The sequence below is a fragment of the Pan troglodytes genome, chromosome 7 (genome assembly GCF_028858775.2).
Source record: "Pan troglodytes isolate AG18354 chromosome 7, NHGRI_mPanTro3-v2.0_pri, whole genome shotgun sequence".
In the NCBI taxonomy this organism is placed as follows: Eukaryota; Metazoa; Chordata; class Mammalia; order Primates; family Hominidae; genus Pan; species Pan troglodytes.
This window is the reverse complement of record NC_072405.2, coordinates 103,105,285-103,125,778: the sequence shown is the minus strand read 5'-3', so window position 1 is coordinate 103,125,778 and position 20,494 is coordinate 103,105,285. Positions and strand designations below refer to the sequence as shown.

The 20,494-nt window shown below is 34.3% G+C and overlaps 1 protein-coding gene across 10 annotated transcripts in view; it reads left to right on the top strand.

The window, feature by feature from the left end:
* TRIQK (triple QxxK/R motif containing) overlaps window positions 1–18,867 on the top strand; it is a 133,706-nt gene extending 114,839 nt beyond the window's left edge. For all 10 annotated transcript variants that reach the window (XM_054656876.1, XM_009455640.5, XM_009455639.4 and 7 more), the window contains 2 exons: window positions 10,436–10,521; window positions 15,766–18,867. In XM_054656876.1, coding sequence (XP_054512851.1) covers window positions 10,436–10,521; window positions 15,766–15,879 — 200 coding nt within the window. In that variant the 3' untranslated portion in view covers window positions 15,880–18,867. The remainder of the gene's footprint in view (window positions 1–10,435; window positions 10,522–15,765) is intronic.
* Window positions 18,868–20,494: the final 1,627 nt, after the last annotated feature.

Sequence of the window (20,494 nt, the reverse complement as noted above, 5' to 3'; positions counted from 1 at the left end):
TGTATTAAGGAAAGAGGCACTGAAGAGGATTTGAAAGACAATCTTGAGTCACCTATACCACCCCTTTCCCGTACTTCACCATTGGCCATGTGGTGTTAAGAGAGAATCTGTGCACTTGCATGAGGGAGAGTGCAGTGATTGTGGGAATTTGCCTTGGAACTCAGTGCTGCCCTGTCACAGTGGAAAGCCACACAGGGAAGAACTTAGCTGGTGCCCACAGAGGGAGCATTTAGACTAGTCCTAGCCAGAGGCAAGTCTTCTATCCTGGTGGTACGAACCTGAGTTTCAGCAAGCCTCATCACCACGGACTAAAATACTCTGGGATCCTAGATAAACGTGAAAGGCAGTCTAGGCCACAAGGACTGCAATTCCGTGGCAAGTCCTGGTACTCTGCTGGGCTCGGAACCAGTGGACTTGGGGTGTATGTCATCAGAGATGAAAAAGGAGGCATTACAAGTGATATTTCAGAAATAAAAAATACAAGCTACTTTGGGTAACTGAATGCCAATAAATTAGTTAACATAGAGGAAATGGATAAATTCCTAGACTCATACAACTCACTAAGACTGAACCATGAAGAAATCCAAAACCTGAACAGAACAATAACAAACAATGAGATCAAATCCATAATACATCTTTCAACAAGGAAAAGCCCAGAACCTGATGGCTTCACTGCTAGATTCTACCAAACATTCGAGGAAGAAATAATACCAATCTTACTCAAACTTCCAAAAAATAGGGGAGAAAGGAATACTTTCAAACTCATTTTACAAGGCCAGTATTACTGTAATACCAAAAACAGACAAGAACACATTAAAAAAAAGAAAACTACAGGCCACTCCTGATGAACATTGATGCAAAAATCCTCAACCAAATTCTGGTAAACCAAAGTCCAACAACACATTAAAATATTATTCATCATGATCAAGTAGGATTTATCCCAGGGGTGCAAGGATGATTCAACATACACAAATCAAACAATGTGATACATCATATCAATAGAATGAAGGACAAAAACCCTATGATCATTTCAATTAATGGTGAAAAAGCATTTGATAAAATTTAACATCCTTCATGATAAAAACCCCTAAAAAAAACTGGGTATAGAAGGAACATACCTCAACATAATAAAAGCCATATATGACAGACCCACAGCTAGTATCATACTGAATGAGGAAAAAGTGAAAGCCCTTTCTCTAAGATCTGGAACAAGACAAGACTGCTCACTTTCCACCCCTGTTACTCAACATGGTACTGGAAGTCATAGCTAGAGCAATCAGACAAAAGAAAGAAAGGACATCCAAATTGGAAAGGAAGAAATCAAATTATCCTTGTTTGCAGATGATATGGTCTTATATTTGGAAAAAACAAAAGACTTTATGAGAAACTATTAAAATTAATAAGCAATTTCAGTATAGTTGCTGGAGTTGATTTTTGTACAAAATCAACCTACAAAAATCAGTAGGATTTCCATATGACAATAGCAAAGAGTCTGAAAAAAAATCAAGAAAGTAATCCCATTTGCAATAGCTGCAAATAAAACAAAACACCTAGGAATAAACTTAAGCAAATAAGTTAAAGATTTCTATAATGAAAACTATAAAACAATGATAAAAATTTGAAGAGAACACAAAAAAATGGGAAAATATTCCATGTTCATGGATTGGAAAAATCAATATTGCTAAGTTGTTTATCCTACCCAGAGCAAACTATAAATTCAATGCAATCTCTATCAAAATACCAATGAAATTCTTTACAGAAATAGAAAAAGTAATCCTAACATTTATATTCAACCAAAAAAGCCTCAGAATTGCGAAAGCCATCCTGAGCAAAAAGAACAAAACTGGAAGAATCACATTAACTGACTTCAAATTATACTGCAGAACTGTAGTAACCAAAACAGCATGGTACTCACATAAAACCAGACACATACACCAATGGAATAGAATAGAGAACCCAGAAACAAATTTTTACATCTACAGTGAGCTCATTTTTGACAAAGGTGCTAAGAACATACATTAAGATATGGACAGTCTCTTCAAAAAATGGTACTGTGGAAACTGGATATCTATATTCAGAAGACTGCAACTAGAACCCCATCTTTTACCATATACAAAAATCAAATCAAAATGCATTAGACTTAAACCTCAAACTATGAAACTGCTAAAGGAAATCATTGGGGAAACTCTCCAGGAAATTGGATTGGGTAAAGATTTCTTGGATCATAGTTCACAAGCTCAGACAACCAAAGCAAAGATGGAGAAGTGGGATTACATCATATTAAAAAGCTTCTGAACAGCAAAGGAAACCATCAATAAAGTGAAAGGGACAACCCACAGAATGGGAGAAAATATTTGCAAACTATCTAACAAAGGATTAATAACTGGAATACATGAAGAGCTCAGACAACCCAATAGGAAAAAATTTAATAATCTGAGTTTTGAATGGGCAAAAGATCTGAATAGGCATTTCTCAAAAGGAGCATACAAGTAGCAAACAGGTGTATGAAAACATGCTCAAAATCATTAATCATTAGAGAAATGAAAATCAAAAATACAATGAAATATCATCTCACCTCAGTTAAAATGGCTTTTATCCAAAAGGTGCAAGAACGAATGCTGGTGAGGATGTGGAGGAAAGGAAACCCTCATACACTGTTGGTGGGAATGTAAATTAGTACAACCACTATCGAAAATGGTTTGGAGGTTCCCCCAAAAACCTAAAAATAGAGCTACCAGATGATCCAGCAACCCTACTGCTAAGTATATATGCAAAAGAAAGGAAATCAGGATACCAAAAAGATATCTACACTCCTATGTTTATTGCAGCACTATTCACAGTAGCCAAGATTCAGAAGCAACCTAAGTGTCCATCAATAGATGAATGGCTATAGAAAATGTGTTACTTATACACAATGAAGTACTGTTCATCCATGAAAAAAGAATGAGATCCTGTCATTTGCGACAACATGGATGTAACTGGAGGTCATTATGTCAAGTGAAATAAGCCAGGTACAGAAAGAAAAAGTGGGCATCTTCTCACTTATTTGTGGGAGCTAAAAAAATTTAAACAATTGAACTCATGGAAATAGAGAATAAAAGGATGGTTACCAGAGACTGGGAAGAGTATTGGGGAGGGGGTGGAAGGAGTGGGAATGGTTAATGGGCACAGAAATATAGTTAGTAAGAATGAATAAGATCTAGTATTTGATAAAACTTATTGTACATTTAAAAATAATGAAAAAGGCCAAGTGCAGTGGCTCATGCCTGTAATCCCAGGTGTGATTTGGGAGGCTAAGGTGGGCAGATCACGAGGTCAAGAGATTGAGACCATCCTGGCTAACATGGTGAAACTCCATCTGTACTAAAAATACAAAAATTAGCTGGCCATGGTGTCATGTGCCTGTAAACCCAGTTACTTGGGAGACTGAGGCAGGAGAATCAGAGGAGTCAGAGGTTACAATAAGACGAGATTGTGCCACTGCACTCTGGCCTGATGACAGAGTGAGACTCCAGAAAAAAAAAAAAGTAGTATAATCAGATTGTTTGCAACACAAAGAAAGGAAAATTCTGGAGGAGATGGATACCGCATTTACCCTGATGTGATTATCATGCATTATATGCCTGTATCAAAATAGCTCATGTACCCCCATCTATATATATATATATATATATATACCTATTATGTACCTGCAAAAATTAAGTAAAAAACAAAAAGAGAATTTGAAACATTCAGCCTGAAATAACTGATAGATTACCAACACTGAGCTTTTAAGCAGCAACCTCTGTTTGACTCAGCCATTGTATCCTATTTTATGGTTATAAAAATTGTAAATGAATGAAAATTAATGTAAAAATCCAACATACTAACTTTAAATGTGATGATAGTAAAAGTAAAGCTATGGAGGAGAAGTACTTCTTGAATGGAAAGTAAAAACCTCTGAAAATCTGCTTTTATATAAAGCCAATGAGAACACTGGTGAAAACTATCAAAATCAATGTTTTCCAGAAACCTGAAAATTAACTAAAATCTTAAAACCATCTAAGGAGTGTTTATTCCAGAAAAACAGGTGAATCTCAGTAATATCTTCAATCTTTGTGGTGTTTTAACTTGCCTTAATGCCATTTTCTTTTCTTCAGCCTTTCAACTACAGTAGTTACGGAAAACGTTAGCGTAGCAGCCACTGGAGAAGGCAAAATGCATTTTGAGATATGCAAAGCCCCCATCCTCAAGACTTGTCACAATTTGACCAGTCTGGAAACTCACTGAAAAGCCCCTTTCTCAAAACTTGTCTTTATTTGACTTTACTTAGAGCTAACTCTGTGTGAAGAGCCCTTTCTCTGTGGCATTTGACAAAAACAATGAACAATAAGTGTTTAACATTGTAGCTGCCTGAAGCATCATTACTAGTGGGGTTAAACATGAGACTGACCAAAGAACTTAAAAGCAAAAACAGGGGAACGACATGCCCATAGAATTTTTTAAAAGGTCTGACAGATTCCTGAGAATCTAGAAGGTCATGTGCACGAGCAGGGCTATATCATGCCCATTAAAGATGTGAGGAACCTATAATCTCTTACCTCTTGGTGGACTTAAGGCTCTTCACAAGCAGAAGTGAAGGCTAAGGCATAACTATAAACTTCTGTTGTAGCATGGAGATGTACCCCAACACAAAAACATACACATATACCTGCATGCACATATACAGACACACACACAAATAGTCACATAGCTCCTCAGCAAAATTAAGAGACTTAGTGGTTCAAAGCATTTAAGGAAATATCTGTCCAGTCATTACATGATGTCTTAGTCCATTTGGTGCTGCTATAACAGAATACCTGAGACTGGGTAATTTATAAAGAAAAGAAATCTATTTTTTAAAGTTCTGGAGTCTGGAAAGTCAAAGGTCAACGCATCATCCTAATGGGGAAGAATAAAGGACAAAAGAGCCCATACAAGAAAGCAAGAGGAAAGGGACCAAGCTCATTCTTTTATCATGAGCCCACTCCTGTGATAACTAATTCATTCATGAGGGCAGAGCCCTTATGACCTAATAATCCCTTAAAGGTCCCACCTCTCGATGTTGTTGAATTGGAGATTAAGTTTCCAAAACATGAACTTTTCAGGACACATTCAAATTATAGCATTCTAGCCCTGGCCTTCAAAGTTCATGTCCTTCTTACAATGCAAAATACATTCATTCCATCCCAATAGTCCCAAAAGTCTTACCTCCTTCCAGTATCGACTCAAAATTTCAAAATCCAAAGTCTCATTTAAAATCACATGTGGGTAAGACTCAAGGCATCATTCGTCTCGAGGCAAATTCCTCTCCATCTGCGAGCCTGTGAAATTAATCAAATTATCTACTTCCAAAGTACAATGCTGGGGCCTGGCATGGTGGCTCATGCCTGTAATCCCAGCACTTTGGGACGCCGAGGTGGGTGGATCACCTGAGGTCAGGAGTTCAAGACCAGCATGGCCAGTATGGCGAAACCCCATCTCTACTAAAAATACAAAAATTAGCCAGGCGTGGTGGTGCATGCCTGTAATCCCAGCTACTTGGGAGGCTGAGGCAGGAGAATCGCTTGAACCTGGGAGGCAGAGGTTGCAGTGAGCCAGGATCGTGCCATTGCACTCCAGCCTGGGAGACGGGGTGAAACAACATCTAAAAAAAAAAAAAAGAAAAGAAAAAAAAATGCAATGTTGACACAAGCCTACCACAGACATTCCCATTCCAAAAGGGAGAATTAGGCAAGAAAAAAGTAGTAACAGATTCCAAGCAAGTCCAAAACCCGACAGGGAAAACAACATTAAATCTTAAAGCTGGACATAATATCCTTTGACTCCATGTCCCACATCCTGGTCACATTGGGGCAGGCATTGGGCCCCTAAGGCCTCAGGCAACCCTCCCCATATGGCTTTGTTGGGCTCAAACCACCCAGCAGCTCTCACAGGTTGGAGTCTCTTGACTGGTTCTTTCCCAGACTGTAATTGCACACTAGTAGCTCTATAATTCTTGAGTCTCTGAGGTGGCTTTTCTCCTGTGGCTTCACTAGGCATTGCCCTAGTCAGGGCTCTCTGCAGTGGCTTCATCCCTGCAACAAGTTTCTGCCTGGGTCCCCAGGCTGTCCAGAACATCTTTTGAAGTCTAGTTGGGGGCCTCCATGGCCCCACAGCTCATGAAATCAGTAAGTCTGCAGAATCAGCACTACATGAACCCTGCTAAGACTTATCCCTTGTGCCCCCTGGAGCTGCAGCACAAACTTCACCTGGTTCTGCTTAAGCCACAGCTGGCATGGCTGAGGGGTGCTGTGCTGGAATGTGAGAAACAGAGTCCCAGGGCAACTCCAGGCAGTGAATACAGAGGTCCCCTGGAAGCCTCTCTGGAGACGTTGCCCTTAAGATCTTCTGGATCTATTTTGGGAGGGGCATTCTCAGAGATCTCTGAAATGCCTTTGAGGTCTTTCTCTCATTGTCCTGATGAATAGCACCTGGTCCCCTTCTCTCCCTAGTAATCTCTTTAGCAAAGGGTTGCTTTGTCACACCTTTAGTATTCTCTCCTCAGCACACTTTTTTTTTATTCTTTACATGGCCAGGCTGAGAGTTTTATAAATCTTTTCCTCCTATTTCTCTTTTAATTGTAAATTTTACCTTTTAGTCATTTCTTTTTTTGCACATCTCACTATATGAGGTAAAAGGCAGTCATACAACTCCTTCAGTAATTTGCTTAGAAATTTATTCTGGCAGATACTTTAGTCCATTGCTTGTACATTCTGTCTTCCATATAAAGTATTTGACATGGAAGCAATTCAGCCATGTTCTTTGCCAATTTATAACAAGGATAGCCTTTACTCCAGGTCCCAATAAGATGTCTCCCATTTCCATCTGAGACCTCATCGAAATGGCCTTTACTTTTTATGTTTCTACAAACATTCTGATTATGACTACTTAAATAATCCCTAAGAAGATTCAGACTTTCCTTACATCTCACCATTTCTTCTGAGCACCCCCCAGAATCACCTTTAATGCCTCCTTCATGGCAATACAGGGTTTTTCTAGCCTGCTCTTTCAAATTCATCCAGCCCCTCCCCATTGCACATTTCCAAAGCCACTTCCACATTTCCAGGTGTTTGTTATAGCAGCACCCCTACTTCTTGGTACCAGTTTTCTGTCTTAGTCTATTTGGTGCTGCTATAACAAAACCTTTGAGATTAGAAAATGTGTAAAGAACAGATATTTATTTCTTAGGATTGTGGAGACTGGGAAGTCTAAGCTTGAGGGGCCTGCCTCTGGCAAGGGCCTTGTGAATGCATTATCCCATGGTGGAAGGCAGAAGGGCAAAAGAGCATGCACAAGAGAGAATGAGGAAGTAAACTGAATTTATCTTTGTATTATGAACTAACTTCTATGATAACTAACCCACTCTCACAATAATGGCATTAAGTTATTCATAAGGGCAGAGTCCTTATGATCCACTCTCCTCTTACAGATCCCACCTCTCAAAACTGTTGCACTGGAAATTAAGTTTCCAACATGAATTTTGGGGGACACATTAAACCACAGCAGATGACCACTAAGGTAACTGTGCAGAGACTTCAGTGACCATATACTATTGAATACAGTCTCTATAGAATTAGTTCAGTAAAGTTACTAAGCAAAGGGATTCTGACAACAACAACAACAAAGAGCAAATAACAGTAACAACAAACCTCAGGGACGATCTAGTTTGCAGAGTTTCCACATTACATTATCAAATATGTTTGATTTTCGATTTAAAATTATGAAACACATAAAGAACTAATAGGTTAGTTCATACACAGAAAAATGCAGTAGAACCTGTTCCTAAGGAAGCTCAGACATTGGGCTTGATTGAGGCCCCAGATTGGCTTCATAGGCTTGAATTACCAAGTTTTTCTCTCCACATAAGATTTAATGAGCAACTGTCAAATAGCTACTTTGGTTATTGCATCACTGATACAACCAAAATCAGAATCAGTTGTGTTCAAGAAACAGTCTACATATAAAATCTAGATTATGTAACTGTGTTTTTTTTTTCCCTTAGGTGTAAGTACTCAGAAGTCAGGGACTTCTATATTTTATATTTTTTACAATCATGTGGGCATAGGTATCTTTCTTGAAGCCATAAATATCTAATGTTGAAAACCTCTTTGGGTACAATGGAATGATCTGGCTTTAGTTATAAAGAACTTACCAGACACTCCTGTAAATGTTGTCACTTAGTAAACTAAAACCACATTTTGCAATATACACTTTTGGATATCATAGTCGACAAGGAGAATGCTAAATTTATGACAGATGCACTGCTTGGAGAAGTACCAGGTATACAATAACTTTTAATACTGTCTTTTTATTATAAATACAGTTTCAAATGTTAATATCAACTTGAATATAAATCTGGAAGTATTATTCTCTAAGAATATGAGAGTTGAATTGAAATAGAATACATTATTTAACCAATGGTTATATGGCAGTTGAAGTAGAGTGAAAAATTCTCATTTTAGTATGGACTCTTAGATATTTGCGTGTGTTTTATGACAGATACATTATCCAAAATATTTCATATCTGTATAAAAAATATGAATTAAGATAATCCTCTTGCATCTGTTTATTCCTGCTGCTCACCCCCCACCCCCTGCCATAGCATCAAGAGATTATTATAGGGCATATACAGGATAAAACAAGAAGTTACTTTGTGATAAATCTGCAATCTTCAAATATCTTTCAGAATTCTTGTTAGAAACTTGCTTGGTAACCCTGACCGGAGGCCTTTGATGTGTCACCATTTTCATTGTTCTGAACTGTTTATAGCTCAGCAGGAATAATGACATGAATAGTTTGACTGTAGAGATGTGAAATTAGAGTGAACACTTGTCAAGATTTTTTTCATCAAAATTAAATATTGCTAATTTAAAATGGGTCAGAGTAACATTTTTCTCATGTATTTTGTTCATTCCATTATTTAAATTTAGATCATTTGATACATATTATGACAATTGGCTCATTTCTAGATCATCAGACCCCATCATCAAATAATATTTATTAAGCTTCTGCATGCTCATTGATCCAGAGTTATTGCTATACAATAGCAGTTAAGGAAAGAGAATACAATCCTTTAAAAACAAAATACCTTGCTTTCCAGCCAAACAAACACTTTTATGTGTCTAATGGACACAAATATAATGTTTCTTCACTACGCCCATCCATTTGACTCTCATTTGACTACCATTTCTAGTTCTAAAACTCTGTATGAAATTTTAAAGATACTTTTGAATCATTAGCAGACACATTAAGATATATTGCACATTAAATTTTTATGATATACTTGAGTTTAGACCAATTGCTTTTCAATTTATTTCAATGTGAAGAAGCTGTGGAAATTAATGTTAGAATTTGTATTATTTAGATGAAGGGAATGTAGCGGTGAGTTTTGTAAAGGAACTGGTCATCGAAAGGAAGGGGAAAAGATGAAAATAAAACAAAATAGGAATATAAAATAGCCAGAGAGATTATACGATCATGTATTAACTCCTCCTGAGAATAAAATATTATATTGTTATGTTTGAGGCTCATTTTGACTCAGTTCCTAGTTAAGAGTTGGCTAACAAAAAGTATATCATTGTAATGAATGCTTTCACTGTTCTTGTTCTTGTTGTTAAACCTATATTCTCCCCAGGCTGTGTAATCCACTTTTGTTACTCTTTGCTGGAGTCACTAGATGATACACAAAGGAAATTTTGTGGCACTAACTCAGTTTCGCACATTTTTGGCTATGAAATGTGGAAGAGATTATTGAAACTAATATCCAAATGTAGCTATTCTATAACTTCTATCTAGCCATATTAATTTTGTTCTCTATTAAGAGGAAATAAAAGTTAAATACATATTTTTCTAATGAATTCAGGGTGGGGCTAAAAGTTAAGTATTTATAGATTTCTTCTTTAATCTTTTACTTAAAGGAAACTTGGGGATATTTCTCACTTATGTTTTGAATGCTTAATGTATCCATAATAAAATACATTTATAATTAGCTGTTACTCTTAGGAAGACAAAGTTAACTTTAGCTGTTAATAGGATCTTAAATATACTCATTTACTTATGCATCTGTTTCCAAATGCTTCCAAAAGGTTTATTTTCTTTACTTTAAATTTTGTGTTCTCTAAAACAAGTTTTTATCTTTTTTGACATTCACTATACAGCAAATTGAAGATGTCCGTCAGTATCTTCTTCCTGAAAAAGTAAGAGAGAAGGAAAAGTTGACCTTTTGGTGACAAGTTTATGGTTACCACAACTGGGAACTACTTTGCAACTCCGTGTCCCTGTTTCACTGTATTTAAACATTCTTTGACATTTCAAATGATTGTTAAACTTAATTATATATGAGCATAACTCATTGTCTGAAACTATTTCTTTCTAGGTAAACAGGATTATAAAAAAACTAAACCTATTTTACGAGCAACCAAATTAAAAGCAGAAGCAAAGAAAACAGCAATAGGCATAAAGGTAAACCTCTATTTGATAACTTTAAAATTTGATATGTGCATGCCATTTCATTTTCTAAAACTGGATTGCATAAATGTTGAATTCTAAATGTTTTATGACATTTCACAATCTAAATAGAATGCCAGACTTGAAGGTTTTTGTAAAGAATTTACTTAATGGAAAACATCCTTCCTATTCTGAGATTTTGAAGGGTCTTAAAACAGTGTCACTTAAGAGAATCAGTTATACTTAAAGGTGCAATTTATTTTCTCTCTAGCTACTATGTGTATTATTCAGACATTTCAGTGATGTATGTGGCCTTCGTCAGAAATTTCTTTTGTTTTTCAATAAATTTCATTTTATAGTTGTTTAAATTGTAGTTGTAATTATATATACCGAGATCATTAATTATGTAATTTTACTCTGCTTATCTTATTGTTGTCAGTACTCTCTGATGAAATTATAATGACATTCCTAAACTTGTTCTTTCAGAATACCAGTGTTTTATCTGCTTAAGAGGGATAAATGCAACTGAGAATGATGTTAGCAGATATTAATTTAATGTGCTAACACAATGAAGCTCAACAAATTGCATTTACATTATTGCCCATGTCAATCTTTTGCCAGGTATTTAGAGTTGAATTAAACTATTAATAGAAGAATTAATTTGGCAACTCTACTATCAAAGGTGTAAAATAAAAATGACCAGTACATATATTTTATTTAAATATTAACATGTTAAAAGGAGATTTTGGGTTTTATCTGGCAGATGAAAAATCAATTTTTCTAAGTTATAGCTTACAGCAAATGCCAAGGTATTACTACCAAGCTGTAACAGCTGTTGAACTGCCAGATGATATATTTGGTTGTCTTCCAGAATTTGCTATTATGATCACGAAACACTGCCTTCTTTTCGCTCCTGATTGCTGATTTTGATCAAGCATTGCCGTGTGATGCAGTATGTTTGCACAACACCATCTCTTCCATGCTGTGTGTCAGTTTTTATTGAAAAAAAAGTAAATTGCCTTTTTGTTTAAAAGAGAGAAGATTCATCTTTTGAAGTATTTTTCTAATTTCATGTGAAATCTCATTCATTAAAAAAATTCTTTATGACGTGACTTTTTAAAAAGCAGTGTTGAGATTTTTTTAAATTTTACATTTGGCTACTTGATGATCATTTCTTAAAGCGAGAACATTGTCTGTCATTGCCCTCAAAGGCAGTATGTCATTTACTTTTATCTTTCACAATACAGTGGGATTTTTGTTGTTTTAATTAGTTAGTTTGTTTCTTAGAAAAATATGGGGTAACAAAATCCTCTTGTGGCACAATATGATGAGAAGTTAAATATCAGGATTTGAGAAATAGTGCAGCTATTTATTTATTTATATACCACTTTTATACACACACATCTTTTTTATACATTTGCTCTTATAATTGTTGTTATTCTTTAAATTTGAAGAAATAATAATGTTCCTAGTATGAGATAAGGTCTACCTTATAGTGCAGTTATCTAGTGTCTTTTTAAAAACACTGTAGAATTTGCTAATCTTTCTGTGAGAAAACATTTTTCTTAGATTTTATTTAATATTTAAAGTATCAACAGAAAACTTTCAAACTGACAGCAGAACATAGCTCCTTTTTAATAAGCTAGCACATCATTTTGATTTGTAAACCTGTGGAAAACAAAAACTTTAACCTTAAATATTACTTACTTTGCTTGACAATTTATGTGGAGAGCCTATTAAGATGATATGAAACTTTTTAGAATCAGAACCTTGAAGGTGTTTTACATTTCAAATCTGGCATACTAATTAGTTTGCCCTGTCAAACTTTGATTGCCTTGTCATTTTGGCATAGGATTTTAAATAACAAAGTTTCTTTCAGCAATTGCCATTTAATGCTTTTTAATTTCCCCAGTGAGTGATTTTATCCATATTGATAATGTCAGAGAAGCAACTAAGGACTAATGAACATCAAGCATATTGTACTCTTACCTAGTTGATATAGAATGACCATAATATTGTGATATCTTATCACTTTACTACATAGTCTTTTGAATGAATCATAGATATACTCTTCATTTAATTCATATCTATAGAAAATATGAACAGATGCATGGATAGAAAAATAACAGCAATGAGAATAGCACTGAGCTCAGGATAAGGAGGCCTAGAATCCTATCCCCTTTGCCTCTTCCTTTTGCCATGATCCATCTAAGTCTAAGTTGGCACATTTATAAAATGGAAATTTTGCCATTTACCTCATAATGTTGTCAGGAGAGTTCAATAATACACTAGAAACATTGAACATTGAATTGAATGCGTAGAAGTCACTTATGAATTATTAGCTGATTGAGAAAACATTTGTTTGAATTAGCCATTCCCAGTTTGTGTAAGTAAGTCTCTCCTTCAGTGTTTGTCATTGGCCTTAAGATACCCTCCTAAAGTGTGCATCGTGTTGCCATATTATATATTACAAAATGTTCTTAGATTGGCTTTGGAGGTAGTATTATGGATATTAGTGTTATAAAGTTTTAAAAACATTACTAATTTTGATATCCCTGTATAAAGATTATATAAATTTTACTCAATCTTTCATTATTTATAAATTACCATAAATATTATAATACTGTAGCATCTGTGAAAAGAAAGATGAATAAGACATGATCATCTTGGAAGAGCTTATACAAGAAATCACTTATAGATTTAATTACCATATCAAATCAACAGTACTGATTGAGAAATCATGGGCTAGAGATATGCAGAATTATGCAATAGGGGCTTAACCCTCAGAGGCTTCTAGTGCTTTTTGTAAATGTATGTTTAGTAATAGCGTTTTAAGGGAACAGTTAGCAATTTCCATATAAGATATTAATACATTGTTCTGAAACCTAGACTTGATTTCTACTGAGAAAGTACTTTTTATTTTTTGTGTTTTAGAAATACAAAGAAAATGCCATAATTTATGGCCCAGTAATGCAATAAGTGCCGCCTAAAAAATGTTTGCACAACTAAGTTTGCTATTTAGTTGCTGCTCAATTAAAAGATTATTTTTTCAAGAATTACAGCATCACTAACTTTTTTTCAGAATGCAAATACTGATTTTCTAGCATTTAGAAGGAAAGGATTTACATTTGTTAATGAGTTGCTTTTTTATTTAAAAGGTTTATATGAAAAGCATAATTATAATGAAAGAATAAGGATCACAAGTTTAGTTTTGTTACATAAATAAAATATTCAAGTGCCAACCAGATCCTGCGCACAACCCCTTGGGATGAGCCAGCTTGAAATGTTATGTTTGTTCTTTTTGATTTAAAGCTAAAAATAGCCAAACGGGGCAAGGGAGTCATAAATGCCTATAGGTCTCTAAGTTATGGTTAGTGTCACCAGCATCCTGCAAGCATTATTTTCAAATTTTACCATTGTTTCAACTCTCCCGACATTCAGCCTCTACAATGCTTTTCTCCTCAATGAAGAGATAATTTTTGAAGAAAATTATTTGCTATACCTGTCAACCTAGTACCTTTAAGCCACACCCACACTGTACATTGAACAGATATAATGAATTAATGGGTCTTCTGAAGTTATGTTCTATGAATATTCTCTGCTTCCTATCCCTTAAATGCCTTTTCATGCCTCTGGATGTTCTGAAAATATATAGTGAAATGATACAGAGTTGTTTTAAGGACAAGGAGTTGAAAAGCAGCAATTAGAACTGATTATCAATAAGATATGAATCATGGCCTCCAATCAAGAGTACAAACTTAATTCTTGCATTAAGCTTGGGCGAATGGGGACTGCTGTTGAACAGTTTTGTTGTCCACTATACAGAACAGATGGAGTTTGCAGTTGTGTGTCACTTGTTTATTACATCCTCTTAAAATTAGTAGCTGTGTAACCAGATGGGTCTGGGAACACAGCTGTGGATATAAGAAAATAAATGAAACCTGTCTGATGCTGCCATGCCCTTTTGAGATGCCAAAGTGTTTCAACTGCAACAAAGAAAAAATTCACTTTCCTTTGACATTATATTGGTATATTAGATTTAAAAAATGAAACCTTACAAAAATCTTTGACACTGAGTTTTTCAACCTCTTGGTTTTTATTAATATGTATTTTCATAGTTTGGACATCTAAATAAATGTAATTATGAAGCTAAAAATCTATATAAAATATCTATTTATAAATTCAACATTCATGTAAAAATTCCTTGTTGATTATAAGCCAAATTCATTTTAATGTTTTTAAAGTTTATTATTACTGACTTACCTTCTTGTGAAATGTAAACTATATTCATGTAAATGCAAATGCATTGCTTCTCTGTAAAGCAGTGCCAGGTAAAGGGCATAATATACAGTAGAAATTAGAATATAGTATGTAAGCCCTTTAGGATACTGAACTGGCATTCTATTTACTTTTTTTTTCTTTTTTGATTTAGTCAAATGATATGTTAATGTTAAGAAAGTTCTGGAAGGTATACACACACAGAGATATATACATATACATAGTTTTTGAGAGATAATATGATTTTTATCATAATATGTGAGTAAATTTTTTATCATTATTTCAATATAGTTGATTAATTTAATCCACATCACATCACAAATGAAAAATCTGGGCCCATCCTTCAAAATTGTGATAAATGTATTGTATTATGCTTCATGAGTGAAGAGCACTTTGTTTTGTTCCTCTGCAATGTAAACTATAGACTTTAGAATTTAAAAATTAGAGTTTCAACAAAGTCACATTTAATGAGGATGTATACATCTAGATATAATCTAGAGACCAGTTACAACTGTTTCTTTACAATGAAAAGGAATGATAATTAAAAAAAAAAACTGTGCCCAAATGCTATCATTAATACTGAATGTATTGAAGCCACAAATAAAGTTAAACACACTCAAATAGAAAACAGATCAACTGTGTAGATACAAACTGCATTGCTTGTATCGAACATCCTGATATCCAAACTATGAAAATATATTAAAATGATACATTTTTAATATTACTATTAGGAAAAAACAAATTAGCTAGAAATAATAATACCAATGACTCACCCACTGGTGTATTTGCCATTTCATTGGGACTTGCCAGTACAAAACAGTTTCTTAATGGCAAAAAATGGTAAACAAAAACGATATGATTATTAGGTTCAAATTATTCATTCTAGACTGTGGAATAATATGGTTATTTTATCTGGTGAAACTAATAATGTTAACCAATCTTTTTTCATCAATTTCAAGTCTACTTTTTTTTTCTTCCCAGGAAGTTGGCCTTGTACTTGCAGCTATATTGGCACTACTACTGGCTTTCTATGCTTTCTTTTATCTCAGACTCACCACGGATGTTGACCCTGATCTGGACCAAGATGAAGATTAGCTAAACAACAATCAATGCATGAAAGAAAAATAACTTTACGAAAGCACCTTTTGGGACCAAAACTTTCAATACTGAAACTGTAACATCTTTAATTCTTTCTGCTAATATTTTCAGTTTGCAGACATATGATTTTTAACAGTTGCATAGGATGTCAAGAAAAGAACCTTACCTAGCAATGCAGTATAGTATGTGCTACTGGATACTTTTATATATCTTTCTGCTTTGACAGCCACCCTATACATGGTACATTTAGATGAAATGGGAACCAGATCCTAAATTTTTCAAATGTCATTGCCAATTTATGTGTATAATTCCATCACTTCCCGATGACTAAGTCTATTTTTGTTCTATATACATCATAAGTTAGTATATATTCTTATTTACAGAAACATGCTCAAATCACATTCAGAAAGAACAAAAAGTCATGGGAAATTTTTTATTTTACAACAAAGCCCTGCTTTCTTTCTGGACGTATTTTACATCATTAGAGAGACTATCTGCACATACATCTACCGTAATCTTTTTCCTTCTTTGCCAACTGTTCAGTGCACATGTGCTGCATCAGAAATGGCACCTGGATGACAGAAGCTCAAAGAGTCACATATGTCTCTAAAATAGAGTTCTTTTCCTCTTGGGCTGTCTGAACTGGTGTAAATAGAAGCTCAGTTGATCTTGGTTTTAATTAACTTATTACTCTATTAATATAACCTTGGAATTCTATTCTAATTATGTTGTTCTGGCTGCTTGTAGTATCAGTTTGCCCCTCTTGTTAGGGAGATATGTAACAATCTGTCATTTAATTGAGCAGTCTTTTTCACATAACAGTAATAGCAAAAATCCTACCTACTCAGAATCATCTTCTTAGGTTGTCTCCTAAATCTGAACAATACAGTTGTTTTATAAAATTCCATTTTGTCTCTTGAGATTTAATCAATTAGAACTCTTTAGGGAGAAAATAAATAATAGAAGAAAATATATGCCTCATATTTCATATGTAATTATCTGTTGATATAATTTTTCAATGTATTTTGTATTTGTGGGAGCATAATGACCTGTACATTCAATATTTTTACTGGTAATTCAATTTTTAAATATGTTTTTACAATGCTTGAACACATAAACCTTAGAAAACTGGAAAATACGTGTCCACAGAAAGAGTTATTAGCTACTACCTTATGTAAAGATGCATAGAAAATGAAATTGTTGGAAACATGTGCACAAAGTGTTTTATATTATATACATTGTATTTATGAAGAATAAATAAAATATTAAGATTGTTTTCCTGCTAGCCAAGAGAAGAAATCCTTGGGAAATATCTAAGGAGTATATGGGGCTTTATAAGCACTGTTTCTAAAAGATATTCTCTGGTACTTTTGCAAAAAGTCGAATGTGACTGTGTAGCATTATGTTCTGTAGAATTTTTTTCAAGTAGCATAATTTATTTCATTGGTGTGAAAACAGCCAAAGGTTCCAATATCCTCACAAATCATTTATGCCAAACATCTGAGGGCAAAATTTAGCCGGTGTTATTTACTAGATTCTTCCCTTTGAACTCACAGACTCAAGAGACAGACCAAGAGTTCTTATATACTCACCACAGCAGACCAATCCAAGTGGCATTTTTAGGAAAGGTTGCAGCATTTAATGCCATGTGGTATGTCTGTTCGTCAAGTGGGTGGCAAGGGAATATCCAAGCTGGCATTTTGGATATGATGGGCCTTTTACTTTCCTGAGTGACATGCCACATGTCAAGAAATACTGCTCCCCACCCCCCCCACTCCCATCACATTTACGTGAACAATTTTCATTTAGTTATTTCCCGTTCCATATGGTGTTAAAAACAGTCGTATTAAATAAAGATTATTTCTAGTTTTCAATGGTAATTTAAATGAGAGGATATGTAATAATTGCTTATTAGATACTTATCCAAATGAAATATAACAGAGTTTACAGTACTTAAAATGGCTGGTTATGCTCTTGGAAATGTTTGAAAATTCATTATCCTGAAAAAAACTTTACCATTCTGTTTTACCCTTGAGGTATTTTTTGGGGAAAAATGTTTTTGATAACTATTAATCTAAATATAGTATAATTATAGGCAAATTTCACTGCCTAGTTTTATTGATATCCTGAGTCTACAGCTAGTCCGTTCGTATGACTGATTGATTTATGATAGCTCCAGAGAACCATAAATTTCAAAGGCTAAACTCTCTGATTTTAGTAAATAGCAGGTAAAGTGACACAATATATGTTTACACAACACTGTTTTCATGAAATGCAAATTTTGCAAAACTCACATTAACTGGGAAGCAGCCAACCCTCTGTAGAGAAATCCCAGATTGGGAGTCTGGTTTGAATCTTTGAAGACAGAAAGGTGATATCCGGCCTGCTGTTTTAAAGGGACCACACTTTTGAATACCTACTGGTGTTTGGCATAAATCTGAGACTGGCACCAGACACAAATTTTAGACATGGGTATCTTCCCTCCAATAATTCACTGCTCAGAGTAATTTAGAAGACAAAAACAGAAAAAATTGTAATGATTTTTTAAATGTTAGAATATGTTTGTTAACATACTCTGCAAAATAAATTTCAACTAATGCAATAGACTTAAAATATAGCCTATGGAATACTGTGATTGAAGTTTGAAGACTTGCTGGTTCTTATTTTGCATGCAAGTTTAGACAGTGTAAAGAATGTATAAATTTATTTGAGATGAGATACAGTATTGTAAAAATATAACCTCACCTAGAATTTCTTTTAAAACAACAAAAGCCTATTTTAGTACAAATGTAGGGTGGGTAGTTGTTTTAAGGTGGCAAAATACTTCAAGATTTTCTATCTTTTTAATTTTTCATGAAGACAGAAGAAATACTTTCACCCCAACCAATGACTGTAAGATCTTGAGAGTATGTTCTTACTCATTTCTGTAATTGCAGTAGTGTAGTCATCTGCATATAAATTTAATAAATGCATGTTAAAATTTAAGTTGATGCCTTTTAGTCCTCTCAGAGTCTGTCACAGTTTCTTTGTGTAAATGATAAAAAAAGTTTGAATTTAATCAATAAAACTTAAAAATCACAATATCAATCAACTCGGCATTTACCATTTATGGTCCTTGGTTGTACTGAGATATATATGTGTTTCATCCTGATTCTCTTTAAATCAAGACAACTAGCATTAAGGTCGCTATAAAATAGAAACATTGCTCTTTTCTAGGGAATCAAATATGCTATTTTTATCTTAGAATTTATTAAAGACTATACTCAATGTTTGAATTCAACTTAGCATGCATTTTCACTCCAAATGAAAATAGAACTCAATTTTCATTATAATGTTTATGTGACTACTAAAACACTATATTTTCCAGGTTCTAAAATTATATAGTCAATGATAATTCAGTAGAGCAAATTGTGCTATACGTCAGCGTCAGAAATAAACTTCTAGAAATTAAACTCAGCTGATTTTAATGTATTTCATCCATAACATAAAGTTGTTGAGCCAGAGACTACCTAAGATAATTTTGTATTCTCTCCTCACCAACAATTAGACTTCTTTACACTTACCTGGGGCTTCTCTGGGAGATTCCTACCACTTCTCCCTTAGCAGCACTGCCTTCTTTTATTAGAATTGCTCCAATGCAGCCTGGATAGAATGCTGTTTGCTAGATTTTGTTCCACTTAAACCATATTTAGAATCAGTGCAACCCACGGTTAAAAAAAAAAAGTGTAGCAGATGAATTCAACCTACAGGAACATTCTTACCATTTTGTTGATATTTTAGCTATAAAGGTAAGTAGAGAGGGAACTGGGAGAGTCATGTAAAGAACTATATCAGTATGGAAATATCCATAGTGGGTCAGTAATTGAGTTAAACAATTGAACTGTAGCCACATTGAGCATAGAGCCTCCTTGTTATACAGTTTTTCTATCCCTAGCAACAGATATGTGATTCTTATTTCAAGAAAAATAAGATACGTTACATGCCAGAAGATTTTTTGATGACAGTACTCCCTCCTATTCTTCATTTTTTAAAACAACAACCAAATTGGTGGGGAGGCAGCCAAAATTTGAGGTACCAATGCCTCTCGAACAGATGTCGCACCATTATTTTTTAGCTCGTTTAGATGAATAAACATGTTAAACTGTGAAGTATTACATTTTAGATTTTTTCATTAAAAAAAGAGACAATCTGTTTACTGTCCTAATTGAGACAACAACCCTTGTGGTTGCCAGTTTTGGCAGTCATAACAATGAACTATAAATATTTGGACCAATCAAGTAAATGGTGACTATAAAGGCTATAGCATGTGTAAAGTTCTGTTTTCATGGGCACCCGTCTTAGTATGGCATTTTTTTCCCTGACTTCTTCAAATACAATTGTTTGTGTGAAACTGAAGTATCATGGTAAGCCTAAAAGAAATTGATTTCAATATCTAATTTCTTTCTAGCTTATCATCCTTTTTAGTGTTCAACTATCCATCTGCTTGTAACAAATTGCTTCTGCAATTACTCTGTTGAATGTGACAAGGCAGGTCTTCACTGGATTGCCTTCTAGGTATGTCCTAGGATACACAAAATTCAGAGGGATTTTCTTTTCATGTTGATATAGTGAG